At 39.9% G+C, this 27,398-nt stretch overlaps 1 protein-coding gene across 4 annotated transcripts in view; it reads right to left on the minus strand.

Moving 5' to 3' along the window:
* GCC2 (GRIP and coiled-coil domain containing 2) overlaps positions 1 to 27,398 on the minus strand; it is a 109,794-nt gene that overhangs the window by 50,076 nt on the left and 32,320 nt on the right. For 3 of the 4 annotated variants that reach the window (XM_066376867.1, XM_066376866.1, XM_066376870.1), the window contains exons 10-20: positions 23,281 to 23,400; positions 21,238 to 21,402; positions 20,583 to 20,687; positions 19,421 to 19,583; positions 12,315 to 12,415; positions 12,145 to 12,222; positions 11,400 to 11,537; positions 9,697 to 9,818; positions 8,080 to 8,256; positions 3,395 to 3,612; positions 2,139 to 2,336 (exon numbers count right to left, since the gene is read on the minus strand). In XM_066376867.1, the coding sequence (XP_066232964.1) occupies positions 2,139 to 2,336; positions 3,395 to 3,612; positions 8,080 to 8,256; positions 9,697 to 9,818; positions 11,400 to 11,537; positions 12,145 to 12,222; positions 12,315 to 12,415; positions 19,421 to 19,583; positions 20,583 to 20,687; positions 21,238 to 21,402; positions 23,281 to 23,400 (1,585 nt within the window). The remainder of the gene's footprint in view (positions 1 to 2,138; positions 2,337 to 3,394; positions 3,613 to 8,079; positions 8,257 to 9,696; positions 9,819 to 11,399; positions 11,538 to 12,144; positions 12,223 to 12,314; positions 12,416 to 19,420; positions 19,584 to 20,582; positions 20,688 to 21,237; positions 21,403 to 23,280; positions 23,401 to 27,398) is intronic. The other variant, XM_066376869.1, reaches the window with a different exon arrangement.

Below are 27,398 nucleotides of genomic sequence, written 5' to 3' on the forward strand. Positions count from 1 at the left end.
GGATTACAGATGAAGATTCTAAATAAGAAAAATAGCTTAGTATAGATATTTTACCCTGCAATATTACATAGGTCTACTCTCTTTGCCATCCCTCTAGTCAGCATAACACAAAAAGTTATATGTTGAATGTAACACAAACAAGACAATCTCTGTTGTAAAGCATATAATCTAATTGAATAAAAGCTCTCTGAGCCCCCAATTCTGCAATTTGTTAGGCATTTGTTTATAAATTGTTTTACCACTCATCCTCCTCTATAAATGTCCCAAGAGCTTGTGTCATTTTACTTATAGATGAAAGAAGTATTGTGTGACCTGTGGTAGTACAGTGGATAAAGAATGGACCTGGAATGCTGAGGACACTGGTTCAAAACTCCAAGTTTTCCCAGACAAGGCACATATGAGAAGCAACTATTACTACTACGAGTTGATGCTTCCGGCTCCCTCCCTCCCCCCTTTCTCTCTCTCTAAAAACCAATAAATAAGATATTTAATAAAAATGAAAGAAGGGCCTGGCCGGTTGGCTCAGCAATAGAGCATTGGCCTGGCATGTGGAAGTCTCAGGTTCGATACCAGGCCAGGGCACACAGGAGAAGCACCCATCTGCTTCTCCACCCCTCCTCCTTTCCTTCTTCCTCTCTATTTCTCTCTTCCCCTCCTGCAGCCAACGCTCCATTGGAGCAAAGTTGGCCCTGGCACTGAGGATGGCTCCATGGCCTCCGCCTCAGGTGCTAGAATGGCTCCGGTCACAACAGAGCAATGCCCCAGATGGGCAGAACCTCGCCCCCTGGTGGGCATGCCGGATGGATCCCAGTCGGGCACAGGCGGGAGTCTATCTGACTGCCCCCCCCCACTTCTAACTTCAGAAAAATACAAAAAAAACAAAAATGAAAGGAGTATGTATCATTTTTCAGATTTTACAGATGACAAAACAAGCTCTGAGTCAATAAGTGATTTTGGCAAAATCAAAGTCAAGTCTGATTCTGGGCTCTACTGGCCCTCTATAGTGATGCCTCTCTCTCAGCACCATGAAGTCCACTTGAAGGAACCATGACGGCGGTTTCTACCCACATCATCTTCAGTGACCATGGATACAGCTAGTCTTTATTACTCCAGATCCAGAAACTTCAGAAAGATGACAGATTCCATCTGAACTCTGAACATTAGTATTCGTTATAGGTAGGAATAAAATATACAAAAACTTCACTATATTTAAGAAGGCAAATTCAGCACTACTACTTTATCAAGAGGAATAAAACTGTTTTTAGGAATGGTGAGAGAATATTTATCATATTTTTTAATATCACTATAGAACTTACAAACATGCATTTCTGATTCAAGCTTAGGGCAGAACTAATTCTAATTAATTTTTTTTTTCTTCTTTCATCCTGCAGAGAATTTTTCCATTTGAAAAGGGGTAGAATAGTGATAGAAACTTTCCTGAAGTAGATCAAGAAAGCACAAATACTTTAAGTAATATTAACAAGACAAGACAGTAGAATTAATGTTTTATTTTGTTGGTTTTTTTCAGAGAGAGGAAGGGAGAGAGCAGGAGACAGAGACAGGAACACCTGTTCCTGTATGTGCCCTGACCGGGAATTGAACCACCAACCATTGCATTCCAGGTTGATGCTCTAACCAACTGAACTATCCGGCCAGGGCAAGACAGTAGAATTAAATAAGAGAAACATATTTGGGCCCTGGCCAGTTGGCTCAGTGGTAGAGCATTGGCCGGGTGTGTGAATGTCCTGGGTTTGAGTCCTGGTCAAGGCACATAGGAGAAGTAACCATCTGCTTCTCCATCCCTCCCCACCTTGCTTTTCTTTCTCTCTCTCTCTCTCTCTCTCTCTCTCTCTCTCTCTCTCCCCCCCCCCCCCCCCCGGCACCATGGCTGGATTGCAGAGAGTTGGTCCTGGGCACTGAGGATGGCTCCATGGCCTCTGCCTCAGGCACTAAGAAGAGCTCAGTTGATAAGCAATGGAGCTACGCCCCAGACAGGCAGAGTACCGCCCCCTGGTGGGCTTGCTGGGTGGATACGGATTGGGCACATGCAGGAGACTGTCTCTCTGCCTCCCCTCTTCTCACTGAATTTAAAAAAAAAAAGAATAAAAGAAAGAAACATACTTAAACAGAGAACATACCAAGCTTTGCTTCAGGAGAATTGAGAAGCTGCTCTAAAGACTGTCTGTGAGCACCAGCGGAAGACACAGACTCTGCATCACTCGTCTCCATTCCTTCTCCCTCCTCCCGGGTGACACCGTGCATATCCAGAAGTGGGAGGTCTGTATTTCTCCTTTCTCGAAGGTTCTTCACAAATTGGTGGGAAGGAGTTGGGCCTACTAATTTTAAAGTGGAAGTGAGAGTGTTCAAAATATTTAAATTCAGCATTAACAGAGATACACAATAAAACTAAAATGATACTAGGGTTGCTGAATGATATGGTAAGGAATTTGAATAAATAGAAGAAAAAAGTAAAGAATTTCTAAGGCAGTCCCAAAAATTTAGTTATAAATTTTTAGATAAGATAAACGGTTAGATAACACCAAAGCTCACACAATAGAGAGCTCAATATTGACACCTTCACCTCTACAGGTTCCTGCCACTGCCTACTCACATATTCAGTGCTCAGGCAAGAAGAACCTAGAATCCAGGGGAGGGAACTGATCAGTCATTATTCATTGGCAAAGGCTTTCCTGCTTGCTGGTAATGAACACTTGCATAGAAATGTAGAGTTGGTAAGACACTTTCAAACACATCATTTTATTAATCCCAAGAAACCTGAAGTTCAGAGAAATTAAATGACTGCCCAGAGTCTCATTAGGGACCAGAATTCTAACCCAAGGTATTTTAACTTCAAATTTCATTTATTTTCCATCCATTAAGTTTACTCTCAGTTTCTTTTCAATATTAGCCCTCAGGCTACATTTGCTGAGAATTAGCCCTGAGATAGCTCTCTAACTGGCTTATTGTACTGCTGATTCCTAGATTACAATCTCTTGTGCAACCAGTGTTTCCTCGGCTGATGACTTCCTGTGCTGATTCTTGGCATATGTTAAATTATCCTGAAGATGGTTTCCGACCCTGATGAGTGACTTATTACTGCCAATTCCCTAGTGACATTTTTCCATGGGAAAGAATATTAAATATAAAGCTGATACTAACACTAAAATGTAGCCTTATCTTGCCTGGCAGATTACCATGTCTTCCAGAAAGTAGAATGCACAATACTAGGTGTGGTTGAGATAAAACTCCCAACTAATCAGAAATTTGAAAGGGAAGAAGCTGTACTGGCCAAGCAATCTACCAGTTCAGTGTTGTATCAGTGTTTCAAAGCCTCTTGCTCTCTAGTGACAAAAATACACGAGAACATGAAAAACTACTATTTCCACACACATACCTTTTGTGGTTGGCTCACTCTTAGGGTGGAAAAGCTGAGCTTCCACCTTGGAGAGCTGCTGCTGCAAACTTTCTACCGTCTTTCTGTGCTCTTCTTGCAGATGTCTCACTTGATCTCGGAAGCTGTTACAAAGGACCTCATTCTGGGACGACAGGTGACTCACAGTCTGTGCATGTTCAGACTTCATCATCATGTTCTCTGACTGTATTGAGCATAACCTGAACAGTGAGAGGAACTTAATTCATATGAGATCTTTTAACTTAAGAGGATGACTCAGTCTTTCTTAACTGGCTCCTACAAGAGAATTAGCCCTGAGCTATGAATTAACGTCTCTCCTATGCATCTGTATGTGACTAGTTGTTTAACAACCTTGGGGGAAATGACATTGGCTGTCATCTAGTTCAAATCCTATTCTGTGTTCCAAAGGTCAGATGAGGGACCTTGGCTGAGAAACTATGATGTATGTTTCAGATCAGAAACTCCCTTCATGGTTTATCAGAAAAACATAAAATTTTCTATATTTAGAGCCTAAAAATTATACTTTTAATTAGTGCACTTTGGGTTATCTTACGTGGTAGCTCAATATGTACAGGATTAATATATGTTTTCTCTATCCCCCAGAAACACACAAAAAAAACTCTGTCTTTTGAGTCATAAAGCCTTGAAGTACCCCCTTTTGAGCCAATTAATACGATACTCCAAAACAAAGACTTAAGTTGCTATAGCTGTTTCTTAGTTTCACTGCACTTCAGAGCCACACTGGGTACCCTATAAAAATACTGACATCTAGTTATCATCCTTGAGCCACTGAATCAGAATCTTCAAAGGTGATCCTAGTAATTGCCTACTTCTAGCAGTTTTCCATGTGATTTTCTTTAGTCAGCTGATACTATCAAGGGACCTACCACTTGGAAACTACTGCTTTTAATGGCTCAGCTATAGTGTTGATGTTCTATATGTTTGGCTTTGGTAAAACAAACAAAACATTTTCTGATTACACGAAGGATCCACAGGTACACTATCATAAAAATTCAAACAATACAGAGGCAATCATAGAAAACAGTTAAAGCCATCTTTGATTCACTCCTCCCCATGCCCAACTCCACGGTCAAACATCAGGAATCATTTGGCATGTAACCTTGTAAGAGCTCTTTTGCATGTGCTACAGGCACACCACCTAAGATTTTGAAACAAGATTTAGTGGCTAGGCTTGGTGGTAGAGTGTCGGCCTGGCAAGTGGATGTCCCGGTTTTGATTCCTGATCAGGGCACACAGGAGAAGTGCCCATCTGCTTCTTCACCCCACCCTCTCTAACTTCTCTCTATCTCTCTCTTCCCCTCCTGCAGCCATGGTTCAATTAGAGCAAGTTGGCCCTGGGCACTGAGAATGGCTCCATGGCTTCTGCCTCAGGCACTAAAAATGGCTCTAGTTGCAAAGGAGAAGGGGCCCCAGATGGGCAGAGCATCACTCCCGTAGTGGGCTTGCCAGATGGATCCCAGTTGGGGTGCACGTGGGAGTCTGTCTCTGCCTCTCCTCCTCTCATTAAATTAAAAAAAAAAGATTTAGTGGCTAAAAAAAGACATAGGCAATAAAAACACCATGCTTCAGAAAAGGTATCTTAATTGCCAAATTCACATTGATTAATGGGTTTAGAGAATGCTAATATATTATATATCCTACCCCTCAAACCTGCATCACTCCTGCAAGCATTTTGTTCATTATCTATCAAGGAAATAAAGGAAGAACGATTAGCCATCACAACAATTTTTTAAGGAAGATAAAAGCTGCATTTTAGATCTAGTTACGGTGATAAGGCTTCATTTTCAGGTGGTCTCAATGACACATCTGAATTTAGCTATCTGAGAGATCTATAAGTTTAATCTCCCACCTGGAACTAGAACAACTGTGAGGATGAAGAACGTTCACTGGCCTGACCAGGTGGTGGCGCAGTGGATAGAGTGTTGGACTGGGATGTGGAAGGACCCAGGTTCAAGACCCCGAGGTCGCCAGCTTGAGCACGGACTCATCTGGCTTGAGCAAAAAGCTCACCAGCTTGGAACCAGGGTCGCTGGCTCCAGCAAGGGGTTACTCGGTCTGCTGAAGGCCCGTGGTCAGGGCACATATGAGAAAGCAATCAATGAACAACTAAGAAGTCACAACGCGCAACGAAAAACTAATGATTGATGCTTCTCATCTCTCCGTTCCTGTCTGTCTATCCCTCTCTCTGACTCTCTCTGTAAAAAAAAAACAACACAAAAAAAACCAGAACGTTCACTGTTCTGTCCCAGCTGTTTCTGGAGTGTTTATATTAATTAGCTGGCAGTGATTTTCAACCTTTTTTTTTCATGGCACAAACACACACTAATTACTAAGTTCAGTGCCCCTGACTAAATACAACCATTTTCATCTATGGCACAAATAAATTAGTTACTAAAGAAGAAGAGGTCAGGGTCCCTTTTTCTTTAGTAATTAGTTTATGAGTGCATGAGAAACAAAGGTTGAAAATCACTCTGGACAATACAGGTATTAGCTGGTTACCCTATTTATTCTTCTGTAGCTATTTTTAAAATCTCATACAGAAAAAGTATAAATATTAGAATGTTTTAAAAAGAGAATATATAAAGGGTATTTCTTCCTAGGGCACAGCCAGCAATAATACCACTAGTTTTAACATTTGGGGGGAAGAGCCCTATAGATATCTCAAAGTGCTATGAACACTGACCTGCACTTAGAAGAGTGATTATTAGCATATAGTGAGTGCTCAAAAAATAGTTACGAAATGACTGAATTACTTCAGAGGCATCACTTGCACTTTGTATTAGCAATATAGTTTGCAATAATTTTTCTAGAGTAAAGAATATGTGCTGGAAATTTCTGATGTGAACATCAAGTACATGTATCATTATATATAAGCTAATCTCAAGGGAAACCTTGGTGATAGAAATCTGGCAGGTCTTTCCTGAAACTTTTGATTTATGAAATGAAAATATAAATCACAGTTAAAAGGATAAAAGCCAAGAAAACAAAGTGCTTTTACTTTTTAAGATGAGCCTTAGATTGGGCATGTATTATAAATTCTTCTGAGCCTGACCAGGCGGTGGCGCAGTGGACAGAGCATCGGACTGGGATGCGGAAGACCCAGGTTCAAGACCCCAAGGTCACCAGCTTGAGCGAGGGCTCATCTGGTTTGAGCAAAAGCTCACCAGCTTGAGCCCAAGGTCGCTGGCTCAAGCAAGGGGTTACTTGGTCTGCTGAAGGTCCACAGTCAAGGCACATATGAGAAAGCAATCAATGAACTAAGGTCTTGCAAAGAAAAACTGATGATTGATGCTTCTCATCTCTCCATTCCTGTCTGTCCCTTTTATTCCTCTCTCTAACTCTCTCTGTCTCTGAAAAAAGAAAAATTCTTGAGATGTGTAAAGTATTCTCACATCCTTGATGAAAGATGCTCAGTGAAGAATTCTTTTCCTCAATCTAAGATACAACTAACATTACCACCTGATTCATTTATTTTTTATTATTATTATTATTTTTTTAGAGAGACAGACAGTCAAGTACGCAGGGAGAGAGATGAGAATCATCAACTTTAGTTGCAGCACTTTAGTTGTTCATTGATTGCTTCTCATACGTGCCTTGACTGAGGGGGATCCAGTCGAACCAATGACTCTTTGCTCAAGCCAGTGACCTTAGGATTCAAGCCAGAGACCATAGCATCATGTCCATGACCCCACACTCAAGCCAGCGAATCTGCACACAAGCTAGTGAGCCTGCACTCAAGCTGGTGACCTCGGGATTTCGAACCTGGGACCTCAACATCTCAGGTCAACACACTATCCACTGCGCCACCACTGGTCAGGCTGCCACCTAATTACTTTATGACAGGAATTCAAAGTTCTTTGTTCCTATTAATCTATTTATTCTGTCAATGCTTCTAATGACTCTTTAAAGTACTGATTAACAAAAGTGCAGCAAGTTGAAGATAGAGCTGCAAAGTTGCATATTCTTTTCAGTTAGCACCTGTTTGCATGTTTTTCTACAGAGAAAGAAAAAAATGCTTGTAATTTGATACCTGGTTAGGAAAATAGTGTTTTGGTTTTGTTTATTTTTCTTTTAAGAAACATTCCAGCCTGACCAGGTGGTGGCGCAGTGGATAGAGCGTCGGACTGGGATGCAGAAGGACCCAGGTTCGAGACCCCGAGGTCACCAGCTTGAGCAAAGAGCTCACCAGCTTGGACCCAAGGTCGCTGGCTCCAGCAAGGGGTTGCTCGGTCTGCTGAAGGCTCGCGGTCAAGGCACATGTGAGAAAGCAATCAATGAACAACTAAGAAGTCGCAACACACAACGAAAAACTAATGATTGATGCTTCTCATCTCTCTCTCCGTTCCTGTCTGTCTGTCCCTGTCTATCTCTGCCTATGTAAAAAAAAAAAAAAAAAAAAGAAACATTCCAGCCTTAAAGGTAATAGGAAAGACAGAATACTGGATGAAAACTCTGTCTTAAAAAAAGCTAAGAACAAAAACAATCAAAAGGGAGAGTTTTAAGGCAGAAAATACAGTTACCAAGCCTTTAGAAGTATCTATTTCATATTTTCAATTTTTATTTATTGCAAGGACCACAAATTAGGAGTCCCAATCATAAAATACTTTGCTGCCTGGTACAGGCTCTGTCAGTGTTGGCAAGCCTACTTTTCCCGGAGTTCCGCCTCCTTGGACACAGTTTCCTGCAGCATCCTGTTGTGCCTCTCCAGCAGAGTGTCATGCTCCGACTGTAATGTCTGAAGTTCAGACACACTGAACTGTAAATTCTTTTGGGTATCTTGTAATTTGATTTTTAGTTGGTCAACCAGCATTTCCAGGTGTTCTCTAAAACAGAAATAAACAGTTAAAAAAATTTTTTTTAATGTGAGCATGATTTTGTAGTTGCAAATAAATTTTACTTTTAATCTTTTAATGTCATACTCTTGCTATTATTATGAATGATTCTAAAGAAAACATAATGATCAGAAGAATTCAGAGACTAGGATTAAATATAAGCAAAAGACATTATAGTCAGATTTAAAACTCAGGCACTACAGATTTAGAAAGTCTTTGAACTTACCAATTTCATATTCAAATGGAGCAGATGATTAAAAGGCATCAAAAAACCTATTTTATGTTGTAAGACTATGCCATTAATTTTAAAAGAAAAATCACATAGTCCTAAACTAACCATTATGAGAGGGGTAGATTAGACCAAGCTTTAATTAAACAAGTCCTGGGAGAAAAAACAAAAAAGTCCTTGGAGACAGAAAGTCCCTGGAAACCTTGGACTTTGTAGCTAGCTTTCGCATTCCAGCTGGTAATTCTGCCACAACTAGTACAATACACTATTTAGTTTTTTCTTTTTGTAGTGTGTAAGAAAATAGAAGGAACATCAAACATTTACATGAAAATAACTTGAGCCCCAAGTTTGGGCAAGATTAAAAGGTCTAAGTCTTTAAAACGGTGAAATTTTTTATATGTGTCAATATTCGACTTCAGCTTTAAAATGAACTATTCATAGAGAAAATATCTCAACATTTTCATTCTACAGAACCTATATTTAATAGACACCTAGACAAAAATGAATAGAAGCATAAACATAGAAATATTGCAGGATATTTAGTCCTGCTCTGAACAGTAGAGCCAGATGTATAACTGTTCTAACACTAAACTTTTAGTTATAAAAACTAAACTCACATGCTGTAGAATGCCCTACCTGTCTTTTATTCCTAGTATACTTTAATTTACAAGTGGTTTGTATGGTAGTTTTACAGAACATCTAACAATATATTATTGAAATAGTAATTGAAATGATCATAAACATAAGAAAAATTTAATTCTCGACCAAAGTATAGTACTTAATTTAAAACTTTTTAAAATATGTAAAATGTTAAGAAACTTGTTTAACATAATTAATGGTGAATAAGTACTTCATGGAAGCATTTTTTTCTACTTCTAAACTTTCAATTTTACAAAACCTCATCATACTGTAACTTTGTCTGTATCTCCACTATGACCAGATCCTACCACAGATGAAATTAGTATGCCTACATCTCAAAGACTATACCCTTCACACATGTCTTTGAGTTTGTAACAGTGCCTTTCATACTGACATTTCCCTGCTGCTGTCTGGAGACACAGTGAAGCCAAAAATTCTATTCTCATTGGTTGTACATGTAAAATTCCTGTCAAAATAAATCAAAATAGGATTTTCAAACTACTTGGTAGAAAACTTGCTTTGGGGAGAAAAACCCTGTATGTTTCTTATAATTCAGCTTTTACCTTTCTTGTTTAGCTTCCTTGGTTTCAGTCTGAGTCACAGATTTATTTTTCTGTTGTTTTAGAACATTATGAACTCGGACTTTGTAATTCTCGAATTCTGAGGTTATGGCAGCTTGTTCCACCTATAATATTGAAAAGAGAGAAAAAATTTTCTATTGTATTTTCTCTTGTAACATGAACCTCTATTGTGTTTCAGAGATTAATAAATTAAGTTGAAAACTTGTTTTTGAAAATGAGGGAAATGGCTGACACTCTTTACCCCCTGATTGATTATGGCTAAAAACTATGCTTGGCCATATACTTTTTAAAATATTTTGAATGATATAATTTTGTCTGATGAGAGATAGACTTCTACCACATTCTGTCACCTGTATGGACCCTGAGAAAGAAGACACTACTGAGGAGGGCTCCTGATAGCTAACTGAGCTGAATTTTAAAAAACAGAGCCTAGCAGCCATTTCTGCACAGAGGTCTGTCACAGAAACTGTACTTCAGGGAGAAGCCTGCCCTGAACTCCTTGCCTGTCCTGTGTCTCTGCCATCTGAGCAGCCCTTATGAGTTCCTGCTGTTTCAACCAATAAGAGTGAGGTTTCTCTTCTAATGGAGTATGTGCAGCTATGTTTCTATCAACATAGGGATCAATCAGAGCAGCTCCATTCTGACCGAGAACAATGCCTTTTGGAACAATCATATCGCACTTCCATGACGATGGACCAATCAGAGACCAGGAGCAGAGACTTCCGTCTATGTCAGTCAGTTCCCCTCTGGCTCTGACAGATTTTTTCTTTCCACTGAAGACTGCATTTCCCCACCTGGGTTGAAGCATGGAAAATACCTCACAGGAATAGGACAGGGCAGAGTTGTCTAGCAGGAGAGGGGCCTGGTCCAGTGCTGCCTGGCCCCAAGGCCATCTCACTACCATGCTGTTCACACAGGCATGTTATATCTCAATTGAGTTGTTTTGTACTGGATAAAGTTTCCTTCTTCACCGCACCCCAAAGTGGGGATTCTGTTGGTGCTGAATTAGCACCAACGACCATGGGTTTACACCTGGTAGATTAATTTACTACCCATAAATTTTATAATGACACAAATTTGCCCATGGAAGTTTAGGAAAATTTTTGCATATACTATGCCCTCTTTTTATAAATACAAAAAAAATGTAATTCAAAGAAATTAAGCTATCTGAACTTCAGTTTTCAAAAGAGAGTGGGAAAATTAAATCCTAGACTTTTCACTTTCCTGAAATGATCTTAAACTTCCACTGACCCTTTTGCCAAGATTGTTTAGATAAGAGCTGCTCCTGTAACAAAGCTAGTGTACTGTTGTTTGTATGTAGGTAAACAGGCCCCAAAAGCCATTCTACTAGAATATTATATATAATCATTTAGCTCTCAGAAAGAACTGTAACACTTCTCTAATAAAAACTTTAAAACAGTAACTTTCTTACACATGGAAATTGCAAAACGGGTTGAAATGAAAATATGTACTCATGTCTTTGCTTTTAGCCAAAATAAAGTTACCCAAGTGGCATGGTTGTGATGAGATTTGGGTTAGGGACAGAGGAGCTGAATTCGGTATGCGTCTAATAAGTGTCCTTAAATAACAGCAAACACTAAAAAATGGAACCACAGCCCTCAAGTAAGCTGCTATCTAGTTGAGAACAACACATGTGACATGCTGCTTCCGTGTGAAGAACAAACCCTGGCAGCGCGGCACTCCTCCTGCAGGGCTGCCACCCTCTGCTGGCAGGCGCTCAGCGTGCGCTGGTGCTGGTCTGCAGAGGTCTTCAGGCGCTCGTGAACGCTGTGCTTCTCAGCTGTCATTTCAGCCAGCTGAATCTGGGGCAGAAGCTTTCAGTTAAGCTCTAGTAAGCATGACCTCCACTAGTTAAACAGATTTTCTTTAAATGTACACTTGAGTTTGGAGACATGAGTCTCAAATAATTAAGAGACATAGTTAAATATCTGAATTATCTATTAATATTGAAAAGTAAAGACAATAAAAAACATTTTTCTTAATAAACTAGTTTTCCCTAAATAATAATAAAACAAAATCAATAATGAAAAAATTCCAGAGTACATGTTTTAATTCAATTAAAATACCTCAAGAGGTGTTTAATTGAAGAAAAATATTTAGGAAAAATAATACAATTGACCCTCAGTATCTGTGGAGAATTGGTTCCAGGAACCCCATGGAAATTTAAGTCCCTTACACAAAATGGGGTAGAAGAATGCACACATCTGCAGATTCCCAACTGTGGACTGAAAATACTGTTTTGATCCATGAACTGCTGAACCTGAGGATACAAAACCTGAAGCTATGTGGTGCCAACTGTTGATACATATGTATCTGTATATATATACACATTTAGCAAAATACCTAAATGGTACCTTACTTCTACATGAAAAAGTTTTTCTAAATCTTAAAAATTAAAAAGAATCTTACTTTGTAGACTTCTACTAGTTGCTGACTTGCCTCTAGCTCGCTCTTTAAAGATGCTTGAAGCATTAAGTGGTCAGTTTCCTACAGAATGAGAACCTTGGTTAAATAAAAAACGTCATTCATAAATACACTGTAAATGAGTATTGAAATGTGAAACTGAGGAATTAACATACTGATTGCTTTGAATCTGCCAGTTCTTTCTTGGTTTCCATAAGCAATTGCTTGATTTTGGTGTTTTTCTCTTCATATTGTTGCAATGAAGTCTGTAGTGAAGCTAGTATAAGAAATAATTTCAAAAGTGATAAAACAACTTTTATGAATGAATTTAAATAAACAAATGATGAGTCTTTTCTTTGTATTAATCTATCTCTTAAAGAAACTTGTCTTAGCTTTTTATTGTGGAATGCTTCAAACCTACATGACAATAGGAGCAACAGTGCAATAAACCCCACTGGGCCCATCACATGGCTTTAACTGTTACCAACACGTGGCCAGTCTCATTTCACCCAGACCCAAAGTGAGGCTTGTGGGTTAAGTCTGGCTGCTGCCTGTTTCTGTCAATAGTTTTAATAAAAATACAGTCAGGCTTATTTGTTTACATATTGTATAAGACTGCTTTAGGGCAACAAGAGTAGACTTAAATAACAGTGCATATGGTCTACAAAGCCTAAAATAATGGTATTTACAGGCTGGCCCTTTATAAAACAAGTCTGCCAACTCCTGAACCTACTCTTTATGTCCTCACTTCTTCTTTTTTTTTTTACAAGATATCTATTCATTTGTAAATATTTTAGTACATACAGTATGGAGCAAAAGTAAGTTTACAGTTGTTCATATGAAAAATAATATGCCAGTGAATAATAGTTCACCAAGGAACAAACTGAAACATAAGGAAAACAAAAAACTTTTACGCTAACGGAGGTAAGGAACAAGGGGATTCCCTGTTTAGGTCCCAGGTACCCATCCACAACCAGCAGGCCAAATCTAGCTACAGTCTACTGTAAAATAAACAAAGAATATAGGATAAAGACCACGTGTAAGTCATGAAGCTTTACTCTCTGGTCCTTTACAGAAGAGTGTGCATGATGTCTCATTCAGACCAATTATACGAGCACTGTGTAACCATGCTGCTAAAAGATCTGAGAAGCAATGATTAACTCTATGTAGTTAAATCCACACTTACAGATTGTATTACCCAGTAAATATGAACAGGTATATTTTTTAAATATATCTTTTTTTGTTTTGGGGTTTTTTTTTGTATTTTTCTGAAGTTGGAAACGGGGAGGCAGTCAGACAGACTCCCGCTTGCGCCCGACCGGGATCCACCCGGCATGCCCACCAGGGGGCGATGTTCTGCCCATCTGGGGCGTTGCTCTGTTGCAACCAGAGCCATTCTAGCGCCTAGGGCAGAGGCCATAGAGCCACCCCTAGCACCCGAGCCAACTTTGCTCCAATGGAGCCCTGGCTGCGGGAGGGGAAGAGAGAAACAGAGAGGAAGGAGAGGGGGAGGGGTGGAGAAGCAGATGGTTGCTTCTCCTGTGTGCCCTGGCTGGGAATCGAACCCAGGACTCCTGCACGCCAGGCCGACGCTCTACCACTGAGCCAACCAGCCAGGACTAAAAATATATCTTAACTATGGCTTTTTATGATAAATCTATTTCGTTATTTCCTGGTAGCTATTTACATAGATCTAAAAAGCATTTTATAAAGCACAAATTACATATGGAGCCTTTGTTAAGTGCTCCAGGATAAACAACATAGTCCCTGAACTCAAAGAAATACAGAATGAAATACCTGACACAATCAGGTAAAGCAAAATATAATGTTAAGAAAGAAATACAACAAGCTCTAGGGATCCACATGGATTAAAGGTTATATACAGTTTTCATGGGACAGAAACATTTCCATAGCACAGGAAACATTTAAAATTAGGAAGGATTTCAAAAGGTCAGCATAGAGTAGGAGGAGGACAGGGCATGAAAGGAAAAAGAGCAGCAGATAAAATATACAGTTAAATCATGTCCCAGGAAAAATGAATATATCCCTCTTTTCCTGTGAAAAAGTAATGAGGATTAAGTTAAAAAGTTACACTGTGGTCAAATGTCTTAGGGGTTTAAGATTAAGAATGGCATTCCTAATTCATTAGGCAGAATGAGCCAACCATTTTTTTTTCTTTTTCAAGTGAGAGGAGGGAAGATAGAAAGAAAGACTCCTATATGCGCCCCAACCAGGATCCACCTGGCAACCCCCCATCTGGGGTTGATTCTCTGCCCATTTGGGATCATGCTCGCAACTGAGCTATTTTTAGCACCTAAGGTAGAGGCTCCACAAAGCCATCCTCAGTGCCTGGAGCCAATGTGCTCAGGCAATCGAGCCATGGCAGCTGGAGAGGAAGAGAGAGATAGAGAGAGAGAAGGGGGAAGGGTGGAGAAGCAGATGGTCGCCTCTCTTGTGTGCCCTGACTCAGAATCAAACCTGGAATATCCACATGCCAAGCCAACACTCTACCACTGAGCGAACTGGCCAGATCCCCAACCAGTTATTTTATTGTATGAAACATTGTCTTCATGCCTCCTTCTTTCTACTCCACCACAACTTCTTAGCCCCGACTCCCAAGGCCTTTGTTGCCATGATTCTACCCCAGCCTGACCAGGTGGTGGCGTAGTAGATAGAGCATCAGACTGGGACGCAGAGGACCTAGGCTTGAGCTCCAAGTTTGCAGGCCTGAGCACGGGCTCACCAGCTTAGGCGCAGTGTCGCTGGCTTGAGTGTGTGATCACAGACATGACCCCATGGGCACTGCCTTGAAGCCCAAGGTTGCTGGCTTGAGCCCAAGGTCGCTGGCTTGAACAAGGGGACACTCACACTACTATAACTCCCCCCCATCAAGGCACATATGAGAAAGCAATCAATGAACAACTAAGGTGCTGCAACAAAGAACTGATGCTTCTCATCTTTTTCCCTTCCTGCCTGTCTGTCCCTCTCTCTGCCCCTATCTCTCTCACTAAGAAAAAAAAGATTCTACCCCATTCTAATTACCTTAATATACTACACAAGTAGATTGACATTCCCCACTGTCTTTAATGTGTGTGTGTGTGTGTGTGTGTGTGTGTGTGTGTGTGTGTGTGTATTCTTCTGAAGAGAGAAGCAGGGAGTCAAGCAGACAGACTCCCACATGCACCCAACCCGGATTCACCCAGCATGCCCACCAGGGTGCAATGCTCCACCCATCTGGGGTGTTCCTCCATTGCAACTGGAACCATTCTAGTGCTTGAGGTGAAGGCCATGGAGCCAACCTCAAGGCCCCAGCCAACTCTGCTCCAGTGGAGCCTTGGCTGCGGGAGGGGAAGAGAGAGAAAGAGAAAGAAGAGGGGGAGGGGTGGAGAAGCAGATAGGCGCTTCTCCTATGTGCCCTGGCCGGGAATTGACTTCCACACACCAGGCCAACACTCTACAACTGAGCTAACTGGCCAGGGTCTTTAATTTTTTTGATTGATTTTAGAGTAAGGGAAAGAGCAAGAGAGAGAGAGAGAGAAACATCGATTTGTTGTTATACTTATTTGTGCATCCACTGGGTGATTCTCATATGCGCCCTCACTGGGAGTCAAACCCACAATCTTAGCATAATGGGAGGACACTCTAACCAAGTGAACTAATCAACCATGTTTAAAAAGGGCCCAAATACATTCTGGTATTCAAGTACTTCAGATACTTAATGAACTGGATGAAAAATACCTTCCGAATCATGCTTCACTTCTTCCTAAAAGGTCAAGCCTTCATTCCAACTAGTCAAGCCTTCTAAATAAAGTTCTTAAAATTTTTGCCCCTATCATGACTGCAGAAAAGAATACCCTTCTCAATCAGCTTTTTCTCTACAAACCTTCAAGGTAACTTCAAGGCTCAATGGAGCCCCAAATTCTAAGTGTCTCAGTAAACAGAATCTCTCTCCTCTCTGCACTCTTAGCACTCACTGCCTGTGCCACTCATTTCTGTACTTATTTATCAGTGAGAAGTGGGTGGTCTTCTAAAATAAGCACTTATTTTTTATTTTTCCAAGGTTTAAGCCTCTCTTTCAGCTGTGCCAAAAATAACACAAATTCACTAATTCACAAAACCAATGTTTGACTGTGGGAATATAACGTAGAGGTCTGCTGCTACTTGCACCAAGATGTAACTGAAAGATATGGTCTATGCATCGTTAATGGTATATGTATAGTGAATTGTCTGGAAACTATACAATCTGTTCAACTATCTGAATATCTCCCTGGATACAGGTAGTCATCAGAACTATGCCCATTTGGACTTTATTAGTTTATTCATTCACAGAATCATCTTTATTGAGTTGGGATTTGGCCACAAGCTGAATGAAGCTTGCATTACAAAACAGTCATGTAAGATTTGCTATTTTATTTATTGTGGAGAGTGAATGAAAATACAATTTAAAATTATCCATGGTTCCTGTTAAAATTAAGTATAACAAAATGAAGAAGATTGGACTTGAAAATTCCCTGAGCAGACCAAACCATTTAAGCCACATAAATAAAACTTAATTTAGCTTACTCTGCAAAACAAGTGAACTTGTTAACTTGGGTGCTTCTTGTAACTGCCTCTGATAATCATTTAAAAACTTAAATCATCTTCCTAAAATGATATACAATAATCACCATTAACTAATCCCTTGTGGGCTGGAAGCCCCTATTGTAATAACCAAACACTGTAAAAGTTAAACAACTTTTTCATTTTGACTTTATAAGCCACCTTATGATATCATGCCCTGAGCTACCTGTATTTAAAACTAAAAGCTCCCTGTTGTGAACTGTTCTTATATACACAATAAACTCTTACCTAATACTATCTATTGAATTTATAGTTTTAATCTTGCTATTTCTGGATGTTTGACACTCCTAGGCTAGCATTAAACTTTAAAATCACTTATCAGCCTTTTAAAAACACAGATTTCAAGGTCCCAACCATTAAGATACTGATTCTTCACCTTTGTGCCTGGGCTTTCTAAAAAGCTCTCTGAATACTGTAAGACAGTGAAGTCAGTTCTGGGACCATTGATCCCATATGACATAGTGTTCCTTTTTAAAAATGTTCATTCACACATCTTAGTACCAGGAAAAGCTGTGTCTCTCAGAAGTATCATGTTTGTTCTACTATTTATAGATAAGATTTATAAGCCTTGTCACTGATAATCTCTGTCTGTACTCTGGCTTCTGAGAAGGTCAAAGCCAAATTAATGGGAGACCTTTACTGATAACAAAGGTACAAAGAACGTGCACTTCGTGTGTTGGTATCATGTCTGACTTTACTGGTTAGTTCTATACTTCAATATTTCCCTTCATCCCTTTTCCTCATCATTCATATCTCTAAACTCTTACTGGGCAGTAATACCTTTGAACCTACCTCAAATTATTTTACGGAACTTCTGCTGGCCATGAGGGAATAATATAATCTGGACTTATGTTCTTGTTACCAATTAGAAAACTGAGGAGGTCAAAGATGGCAGTGGTGGAAGACGCTGACCACACTCAAATATATACATATAGGGAGAGCAAGTACTCATGCCAAACAACTTCTAAACAATAAACAAGAACACAAACTGCACAGACAGGCTGGAAAAGCTCTAGAAACCTGTAAGCAACAGTGTTTATGGCCTCTCCACCTATACACCTTCCTGCAAGATCACCATAGGTGCTTCCTCTGAACAAAGGGAGCAAGTAGGAACAACAGGGCATCTTGACATGCAACTGGCCTCCCTGCCTCATCTGGTCACTCCAGCCCAGCAAGCCAGTGCCCCAGGCACTATAAGTGCCTGCCCAGCTCCAACCCGCTTCCCCCAAAATAACCAGCACGTGGAGCCCACACAGAACACATTTCTACACAAGGCTGCTTTATGCACAACAAGCAAGACAAAAACTATTACAAGAAGGCGGGGAACTATGGGAGTTCTCCTAATATTGAGGGAATTTGCCAAGGTTGGAGGGGCTGGTGCCATTGTTTATGTCCCCATCCACCTACACAGGGTGGGTGCTCAGATCTCCCTGCAAGTTCACTGCAGCACGGTCCCAGAAACACCCCCAGAACCCATTTTGGCCCAAAACAAAGGGAGGAAGCAGGAGAGCCATTTGGCATTGTAGGCCAGTGCCCTTAGGCACCCATTTGGCTCCCACTGGCCTGCACACACAGCCTACAGAGTAGCCATTTTTTCCTAATTCATATAAACTAACATAGAAAGTCATACGAATATCCAATGAAAGAATAAAAAATATACTGGGCCCTGTCTGGTTGGCTCAGTGGTAGAGTACTGACCAGCGTGTGGATGGCCTGGATTTGATTCCCCACCAGAGCACACAGGAGAAGGAACCATCTGCTTCGACACCCCTTCCCCTCTCGTTTCTCTCTATCTCTCTCTCTTCCCCTCCTGCAGCCATGGCTGGATTAGAATGAGTTGGCCCCAGGCACTCAGAATGGTTCCATGGCCTCCAACTCAGGTGCTAAAAGAAAATGGTTAAAATGGAGCAAGGGCCCCAAATGGGCAGAGCATCGTCCCCTAATGGGCTTTCCAGGGGGATCCTGGTCAGGCACATGCTGTAGTCTGTCTCTGTCTCCCCTCCTCTCACTAAATAAAATGTTTTTAAAAAATAAAAATTCTGGGATGAATTAAAATAGAAACAATATATCCATCTGTGAGATGTAGCTGAAGGAGCTAGGTCTAAAGAGATATTCATAGCTTTCAATGCTTATATTAGAGCCTGACCTGTGGTGGCGCAGTGGATAAAGCGTCAACCTGGAAATGCTGGGGTTGCTGGTTCAAAACCCTGGGCTTGCCTGGTCAAGGTACATATGGGAGTTGATGCTACCTGCTCCTCCCCCTTCCTCTCTCTCTTTCTTCCCTCTCTATAATGAATAAATGCTTATATTAGAAATTCTCTTATGGATAAAATGCAATACAATTACCTTAAAAAGAAAGATGTCACTGCTATTTAAATCACCCCACTCTGCTGAAAACAACAAAAGACGCTCTTTTATCTTTGTATTGCTCACACAGCAGATACTGAACAAACATTTAAGTGAATCACTGTGCAACAACACAGAGTGTAAACATTTGAAACACAAATGGTTTCACAACTTCCTGGTCCTTAATAGCAGCTAGCACTGCGTGAAACACCTGGTTGGCAGTAAATAACTAGTAAAATGAACAACTGATGTTGCTTTCCTGTATTCTATTATGACAAAACTACTGTTAAGTTAGAGTGAACCGTGTTTTACTCACTTATTTCTTCTTTCAGTGTTTCTTGTTTCTGTTTTTGAATTTTTTTTTCTTGCTCCAAATCTTCTATCTTGCTATTTTTATTAGTTAGCTTTTGATTCAGTTCTTTCATCAAACGTTCATAATCAGCTATTTCCATATTCATCAATGTGGTTTGTTGGGCATCCTGCACATATTGTTAAGTAAAAGATCCACAAAATAATAAATCACTTAATTTCATTTGTAAAATTGCTGAAATGATGCCAAAAGAATAAATAGAATCTACTGTGCTTTTCTGAAATAAAGTTTATACAAGAATGGAAAAACTAGAAGTTGAATACGTTCTAGTTTGTAATTTCAAAATGTGTTTTCTAATAGTTTAATCCAACTTTCACAATTTCATTGTATGTCATTATAATGTTTATTAACCACAACTGGTAGTTTTCTTGTTAGGCTCTTATTTATAAATAATAATATTTTAAGCAACTTGTATAGTACCTTTCTTTTTAGCTTCATCTTTGAGAAAGTTGAGCTAAATTAGCCAAAGTTGTAAATATAAATTTTAACTTTAGACATTAAATCTTCATGAATCAGCCTGACCTATGGTGGCACAGTGGATAAAGCGTCGACCTGGAAATGCTGAGGTCACTGGTTCAAAACCCTGGGCTTGCCTGGTCAAGGCACATATGGGAGTTGATGCTTCCAGCTCCTCCCCTCTACTCTCTCTATCTCTCCCTCTCCTCTCTAAAATGAATAAATAAATAAATAAATAAATAAATAAAATCTTCATGAATCATACATTTATGTACAAAAATAAAATATCACATCAAAATCTAATTCATGAGCCTAAATTCTTCTGGAGGCAGAGAAAAAGGCAAATAAGTTGAATTTTCAAATTTTGAGGCAAGTATAATAACAACAAATGATTATTTTAGTACCACAAGTAATCTTGTTTTTGAAATTTTTTTTTAAAGTTTAGACTGTATCTTGGATTTTTTTTTTCCTTCTAATTGAATTTATTAGGGTGACACCGGTTAACACAATTATACAGATTTTGGGATCACAATTCTACAACACATCTGTGTATACTATACTGTGTTTCACCTCCCAAGTCAATCTTTCCAATGTTCATAGTTTAACAAATGTAAATACTGACATCAATTTTGATTCTGATGTTTTATTTTACCTTTTTAACCAGCTCTAATTCTTGCATGGTTTTCTGTAGCTGTTTCTTTTCCTTTTGAAGTTGTACCCGAAGTTCTTCAAGTTCACTTACAGAACTGGCATGCTCCTAAAATTAAAAATAAAAACACCGCCACTCCCACACCCCAAGCCAATCAACATTTAGAAAGGTATTGGTGGCCCTGGCTGGCTGGTTCAGTGGACACATTAGCCCAGCATGTGGACCTCCCCAGTCAGGGAACAGATGAGAAGTGACTATTTGCTTCTTCCCTCCACCTTCTCTCTCTTTCCCCCTCCTGCAACCAGTGGAGTGTCAGCCCTAGGCACTGAGGCTTGTCAGGAGGATCTCAGTCAGGGTACATGCAGGAATCTGTCTATCTCCCCTCCTCTCAATTAAAAATAATAAGTATTGGTAAAGAACTATAAAATAAATGGAACTATAAAATAAATATGACATAATAAAATACAAAATGTTTGAAATCTTTCATAATTTAAAAAATCATTGCTTGGATTCTCAAATTCATAGTCAGCACACATTAAGGGTTTAATAACTCTGCTGTACTCACAAATGCTACTCGTTAATCTCTCCAACTTTTAAATAATACTTTGATAAAAACATCAACATGCAACATGAATTAATCTCACAGGACTGTTTTTACCTTTATCTTCTGCTCTTTCTTAAGTTTTTCAGCCTCCAACTCTTTGTCTGCCATTGCTTTGGCTTTTTGAACTTCTAAAATCTGCACTTCCAGTAACTTGGCATTAGATTGTAGTGTCTCAACACGAGCCCAGAGATCATCATTATCAGAATTTAATTTTTCACACTAGAATGGTGGCATATACAGAAAATGAAGATTTTGAAATCAGTCCCAAAGAATGACAAGCCTAACCAGGCAGTGGCGCAATGGACAGAGCATCGGACTGGGATGTGGAGGACCCAGGTTCGAGACCCCAAGGTCTCCAGCTTGAGCACAGGCTCATCTGGCTTGAGCAAAAAGCTCACCAGCTTGGACCCAAGGTCGCTGCCTCAAGCAAGGGGTTACTCGGTCTGCTGAAGGCCCAAAGTCAAGGCACATATGAGAAAGGAATCAATGAACAACTAAGGTGTCGCAACGAAAAACTGATAATTGATGCTTCTCATCCCTCTGCGTTCTTGTCTGTCTGTCCCTGTCTATCCCTCTCTCTGACTCTCTCTCTGTCCCTGTAAAAAAAAAAAAAGAGAGAATGACAATGTTAACTTGAGGTTAAGTATGGTTTTTTTTTAATTCATTTTAGAGAGGCAGAGGGTGGGGGAGAGAGAGAGAGAAAGAGAATGGTGGGTGAAAGAGCAGGAAGCATCAACTCCCATATGTGACTTGACCGGGCAAGCCCAGGGTTTCAAACCACAGACCACAATGTTTCAGGTTGACACTTTATGCACCGCACCATCACAGGTCAGGTGAGGCTGTTTTAAAGACTGTCAGTGTTGGCCCTGGCAGGGTAGCTCAGTTGGGTAGAGAATCATCCCTATATGCCAAGGTTGTGGGTTCTATCCCTGGTTGGGGCAAATATAAGAATCAACCAATGTGGAACAACAAATTAATGTTTCCTTCTCTCTCTTTAAAAAAAAATCAATAGGCCCTGGCCGGTTGGCTCAGTGGTAGAGAGTCGGCCTGGCGTGTAGAGGTCCAGGGTTCGATTCCCGGCCAGGGCACATAGGAGAAGCGCCCATCTGCTTCTCCACCCCTCCCCCTCTCCTTCCTCTCTCTCTCTTCCCCTCCCACAGCCGAGGCTCCATTGGAGCAAGGATGGCCCGGGCGCTGGGGATGGCTCCTTGGCCTCTGCCCCAGGCGCTAGAGTGGCTCTGGTTACAGCAGAGCGATGCCCCGGAGGGGCAGAGCGTCGCCCCCTGGTGGGCGTGGCGGCGTGCCGGGTGGGTCCCGGTTCGGGCACATGTGGGAGTCTATCTCACTGTCTCTCCCGGTTTCTAGCTTCAGAAAAATACAAAAAAAAATAATAATAATAATAAAAATAAATAAATTAAAAAAATCAATCAAGTGATTAAAAAAAAGCACTATTATTGCTGATATTTGGTGAACATTACAAGAGAAAAGGAACAGTGGAAGAGAAAAAGGCAAAACGAAACAAAAATAAAAAACCTTAGGAGAAAACTGAGATTAGAGCAGTAACAGGATAGCTGCTAGTTTTTTTTGCAACAGTGGAAAAAAGAAAATTAAGTTATTTAAAATATTGAAATTGAAATACATGTTTTACAATTTTCAAGTCTGCATTTGCTCAATTTAAAGTTATCTGAGGCCCCTGCCAGTTGGCTCAGTGGTAGAGCATTGGTCTGGCATGTGGATGCCCCAGATTTGATTCCCGGTCAGGGCACACAGGAGAAGCAACCATATGCTTCTCCACCCTTCCCCCTCCCCTTTCTCTGTCTCTGTCTCTCTCCTCCCCTCCAACAGCCATGGCTTGATTGGTTCAAGTGCATCAGCCCTAAGCGCTTAGGATGGCTCTGTGGAACCTCCATCTCAGGTGCTAAAAATAGCTCGGTTGAGAGCATGACCCCAGATGGGCAGAACATTGGCCTCAGATGGGGGTGGGGGGGTTGCCACGTGGACTCCAATTGGGGCATATGGGAGAGTCTATCTCTCTAGCTCCCTTCCTCTCACTTGGAAAAGAAGAGGGGATATAAATAATAATAAAAATTAAGTTACCTGAAAGGTTGAATTCTTTAATTCTCTTGTAAGGTCTTCTATATGATGCTCAAAAGTTTTAGCACGTCCTTTTTCTATATCCAACTGCTCTGACTGCTTATCATATTCTAGTAAAAGACTCTTCAATAAAAGACAAAATAATTTACCTTAAGAATATTATTATAGTATCCCCTAAACAAATGTTGCCAGCCTATGCCATGATGTCATGCTCCAACCCCCCACCCGTGTGTGAGCAAGGGTATATAAGCAGTCCCTGAACTATTTTTGGGACTGCACAACTTGGGTCTGATGTCCTGTGTCAGCCATATGCGGCTGGCATATTAATAAATCTTCTCCTCTAATAAAACTCTTCAAAATTTAACAAACAAACCAAAAAAAAATATTACACATTCAACCAGTTAGATCATATCATCAAGCCACCTCCTAAGATTTATGAGTCCATTCTGGAAGCTTATTTACCTAAATTCAACATCTGATAGAACACCTAATTGGCATTACATAATAATACTGGCATAATTCAGATCATTTTAAGTATGAGGGCAATCTATTAAAGGGGAAGATGATTTTAAATGTATATTTTTCCAAGGTAAATATGATATATGGGTCAACAAAAATAAACTTCTGAAATGTAAATAAACTTTAAGGAGGAAGAAGGAAAAGTTTAACCAGGTCACTTACTAATTCCACCTAAAGAATTCTGAGAAGGAAATGTTTCAGGCTTAATCTAATATAAAGGAGAGGTGCTAACAGAAGAAAAAAGAAGACATAGACACTCTTACATCTTATGGCAAAACATTCCATATTTTCTGAAGTCTGTAAAACCAACTGAATTTTCTGTATATTCCTAGTTGACCCCTACACCAGGACAGAATGCAGACAGATCTTTTTGCTACATACTAAGCACTCGAGTTACCCCCAAAATATGTAAATGAGATTCACTGTTTTCAGATGCCTCTCATTTTCCCCCTCTCTCTTCTCAATCTTGTTTTTGCCTTTGTTTCTGGACAACTACTGTCTATTCTCCTTCACATACATGAATTTGTGGCCAAAATAACTAAGAAAACGTTTATGAATTTTCTTGGAAAATTTTAGAAAGCCTGAGAAATAACTTTCATCCAGCTAGGACCTTTTGAGTCCCTGGATCACCTTCCCAGGCTACTCTGGAGTCTCATGCATATAGCAACTACATGTTCTTTCTGGCTTTTCCTTGCAAAATCTGATTCTTGCCCAAATCTAATTTTGTTTCTAATTTTGATTTATGTATAGTCAATTACTCTCCTAGTGGAGGCTGTTAGAATCTGAATTTCGAATATATAGTCTGCCTATGTAGTAATTGGCAAAGGCAGGAAATGGGTATCTAGAATCTGGCTTAAAAATTTGTCCATGTTTATTTGTCTGAGGACTCCATCAGTTCCTGGTGTACAAAAATACAGAGTTGAGAAATCATGTCTTCTTTTCTAGAGAGAAAATGCTGTGCTTGTTTTGTATTATTGTGGATTTCTCCAACTCCAAAAATCAAAGCTCTTTATCTCTTAGACTGTCTGGTGTTTTTTGTTTTTACTTATTATAGTTTTAATAGTTGTTGACCGCTACAAAAATTGAACTGCTGTACCAAGGCTGACCCTAGTAAATAATGATTCCCTACAAGAAACTCTAATGTATTATTCCTAACAAGCGCCTTGGAACAAAAAATGAATGCCATGCATGTAGCACTCTAATTTCACTGATGACTATGCTGATGTTTCTAAGCAAATTAATAATAATTATCATTATCATTGTACTTTCAGAACTGTTGCACGTTCAGCTCTTTACAAATCTAGTAAAAATTATTATTATAATATAAACACTGGAAAAAAACCTATGTAGGCAAATTCACAAGTAATCTACAAATTTATTCAGCTTCTTAATGGTGACCTAGCACCTCTGATTTGACCTTAAATCCTGTTGCTTCATCATAAACTCAAAGATTGGGAAAATTTTATAACTATAAAATCTATTAAAAATGTTTTAACAGGCTTTATTTTATAAAGCAATTTTAGGTTCATACCAAAACTGAGGGGAAGGTACCCCCTTCTTCCAATGCATACCCTCCTTCATTGTCCACATTAACCATCAGAGTGGTACACTTACTACAACTGATGAACCTACACTGGTTCCTCATTGATGAACAACATCGTCGACCAGAGTCTATAGTTTACATTAAGGTTCACTCTTGGTGGTATATTCTGTGGGTTTGGACACAAGTATGACGACATATATTCACTATTACAGAGCAGTTTCACTGTCCTAAAATCCTCTGCTCACCTATTCATCCCTTTACCCCCACAAGCCTGCAGAATCATTTTTTTTTACTGTCTCCATAGTTTTACTGCTCCCATGTCATATAGTTGGAATCATACATTATATAGACTTTTCATATTGGCTTTGTTCACTTAGTAATGGCACATATTAAGTTTCTTCCATGTCTTTTCATGGCTCAGTAGCTGCTTCTTAGTGCAGAAGACAGTCAGCATTGTTTAATAATGGGAATACATTCTGAGAAATGTATCATTGAGTGGTTTCATCATAGAAATGTCATAGAGGCATGTACACAAACCTCGATGGTCTAGCTACTACACACCTAGGCTCCTGGGCTACAGGCCTGGACAGAATGTTATAGTACTGAAAACTGTAGGCAACTATAATACAGTGGTATCTGTGTATTTAAATGTAAAAAAGGTACAGTATAAATATGGTATAAACGATTTTTGAAAATTTATACCTTCATAGCATCCTTACCATGAATGGAGCCTCCAGGACTGGAAGTTGCTCTGAGTGAGTCAGTCAGTGAATGGTGAGTGAACATAAAGGGCTAGGACATTACTGTTCACTACTGTAGACTTTACAAACATTGTCTCACAAGCCCTCCTCCTGCTTCTAATGGACAGTCAAAAACAGAATATAAAGCTGTCCATGCTGTTCCATGAACAGGAATGTGGGTTGGACTGATTGGAAATATTAAGGAAAAGCTGGCTTGTTAAGGCAGAGGTCACCATAACAGTGACTGTTAGGAAGGAGTAAAAGGTGGCCTGAGCATCAGCAAGAATAAGATACCCGGATAGAGAAATAAAGGGACATAGGGAATAGTCAAGTCAATGTGGTTTGGGCTATTACATGTTGGAGCAATGGTCAGATTAAGGAAATTTGTACTCATATAAGAGGGTGTTTAACATGGAGAGGGGATAGAACTGAGAATTATATTCTATATCTTGACTAGAAATTTGCTATTAGTGCCATCAACTCTATCTGGCACAAAGGGCTCTCTCTCTGACATTGAACTCATGGAAGAAATAAAACTTATGCTTTACATCATTACAACCTGAAAATATTTTCAAAGTACAGGGACAGTCTGGCTCCACACTACCACCAAAAGCTTTTCCTAAAGTGGCAGTAGCACTCCATCCTTGTAAAAGTAGCTCCTAGGACCTGTGTCCTCATACAGGAGTTTAGGTTCTCAACAAATAATTTCCAGATCTGGGAGGGTTGCAGCGCCATGTGAACCCTCATGGGAGTGCTGGGGCAACAGGCTACTGGATGTTACAGGTCAGTGGCTTACTAACTGGATGTCACCTATGCACTCGAAATTGAGGTGCCATGAGAGAGATGAAATCTATTACCAAGCCCCACAGACATGGCTCCCATCAAGAAAAAATTCCTCCTGAACCACGTCCTTCTATTTCTTACAGGAAATTCAGTTCCATTGATATTTTATGGGACCACCATCACATAGGTGGTTTGTCACTGACCAAAACATTATGTGGTGCATGACTGCAATATTCAGTTGTCTAAATGCACCAGTTTATTTATCCACTCACCTACAGAAGGCCATCTTGTCTGCTTCCAAGTTCTGGCAATTATGAATAAAGCTGCTATAAACATTTGCATATAGGTTTTTGTTTGGATATAAGTTTTCAACTACTCTGGGTAAATATCAAGGAATACAGTTTGCTGAATTACAAGGTAAGAGTATGTTTTTTGTAAGCAACTGACAAATGTCTTCCACCAGCAATGAGAGTTCCTGTTGCTCCATGTCCTTGCCAGGAATTGGTAGTGTTGCCTTTCCGGATTCTGATCACTCT

This window comes from Saccopteryx leptura, chromosome 3 (assembly GCF_036850995.1).
Source record: "Saccopteryx leptura isolate mSacLep1 chromosome 3, mSacLep1_pri_phased_curated, whole genome shotgun sequence".
Classification (NCBI taxonomy): Eukaryota; Metazoa; Chordata; class Mammalia; order Chiroptera; family Emballonuridae; genus Saccopteryx; species Saccopteryx leptura.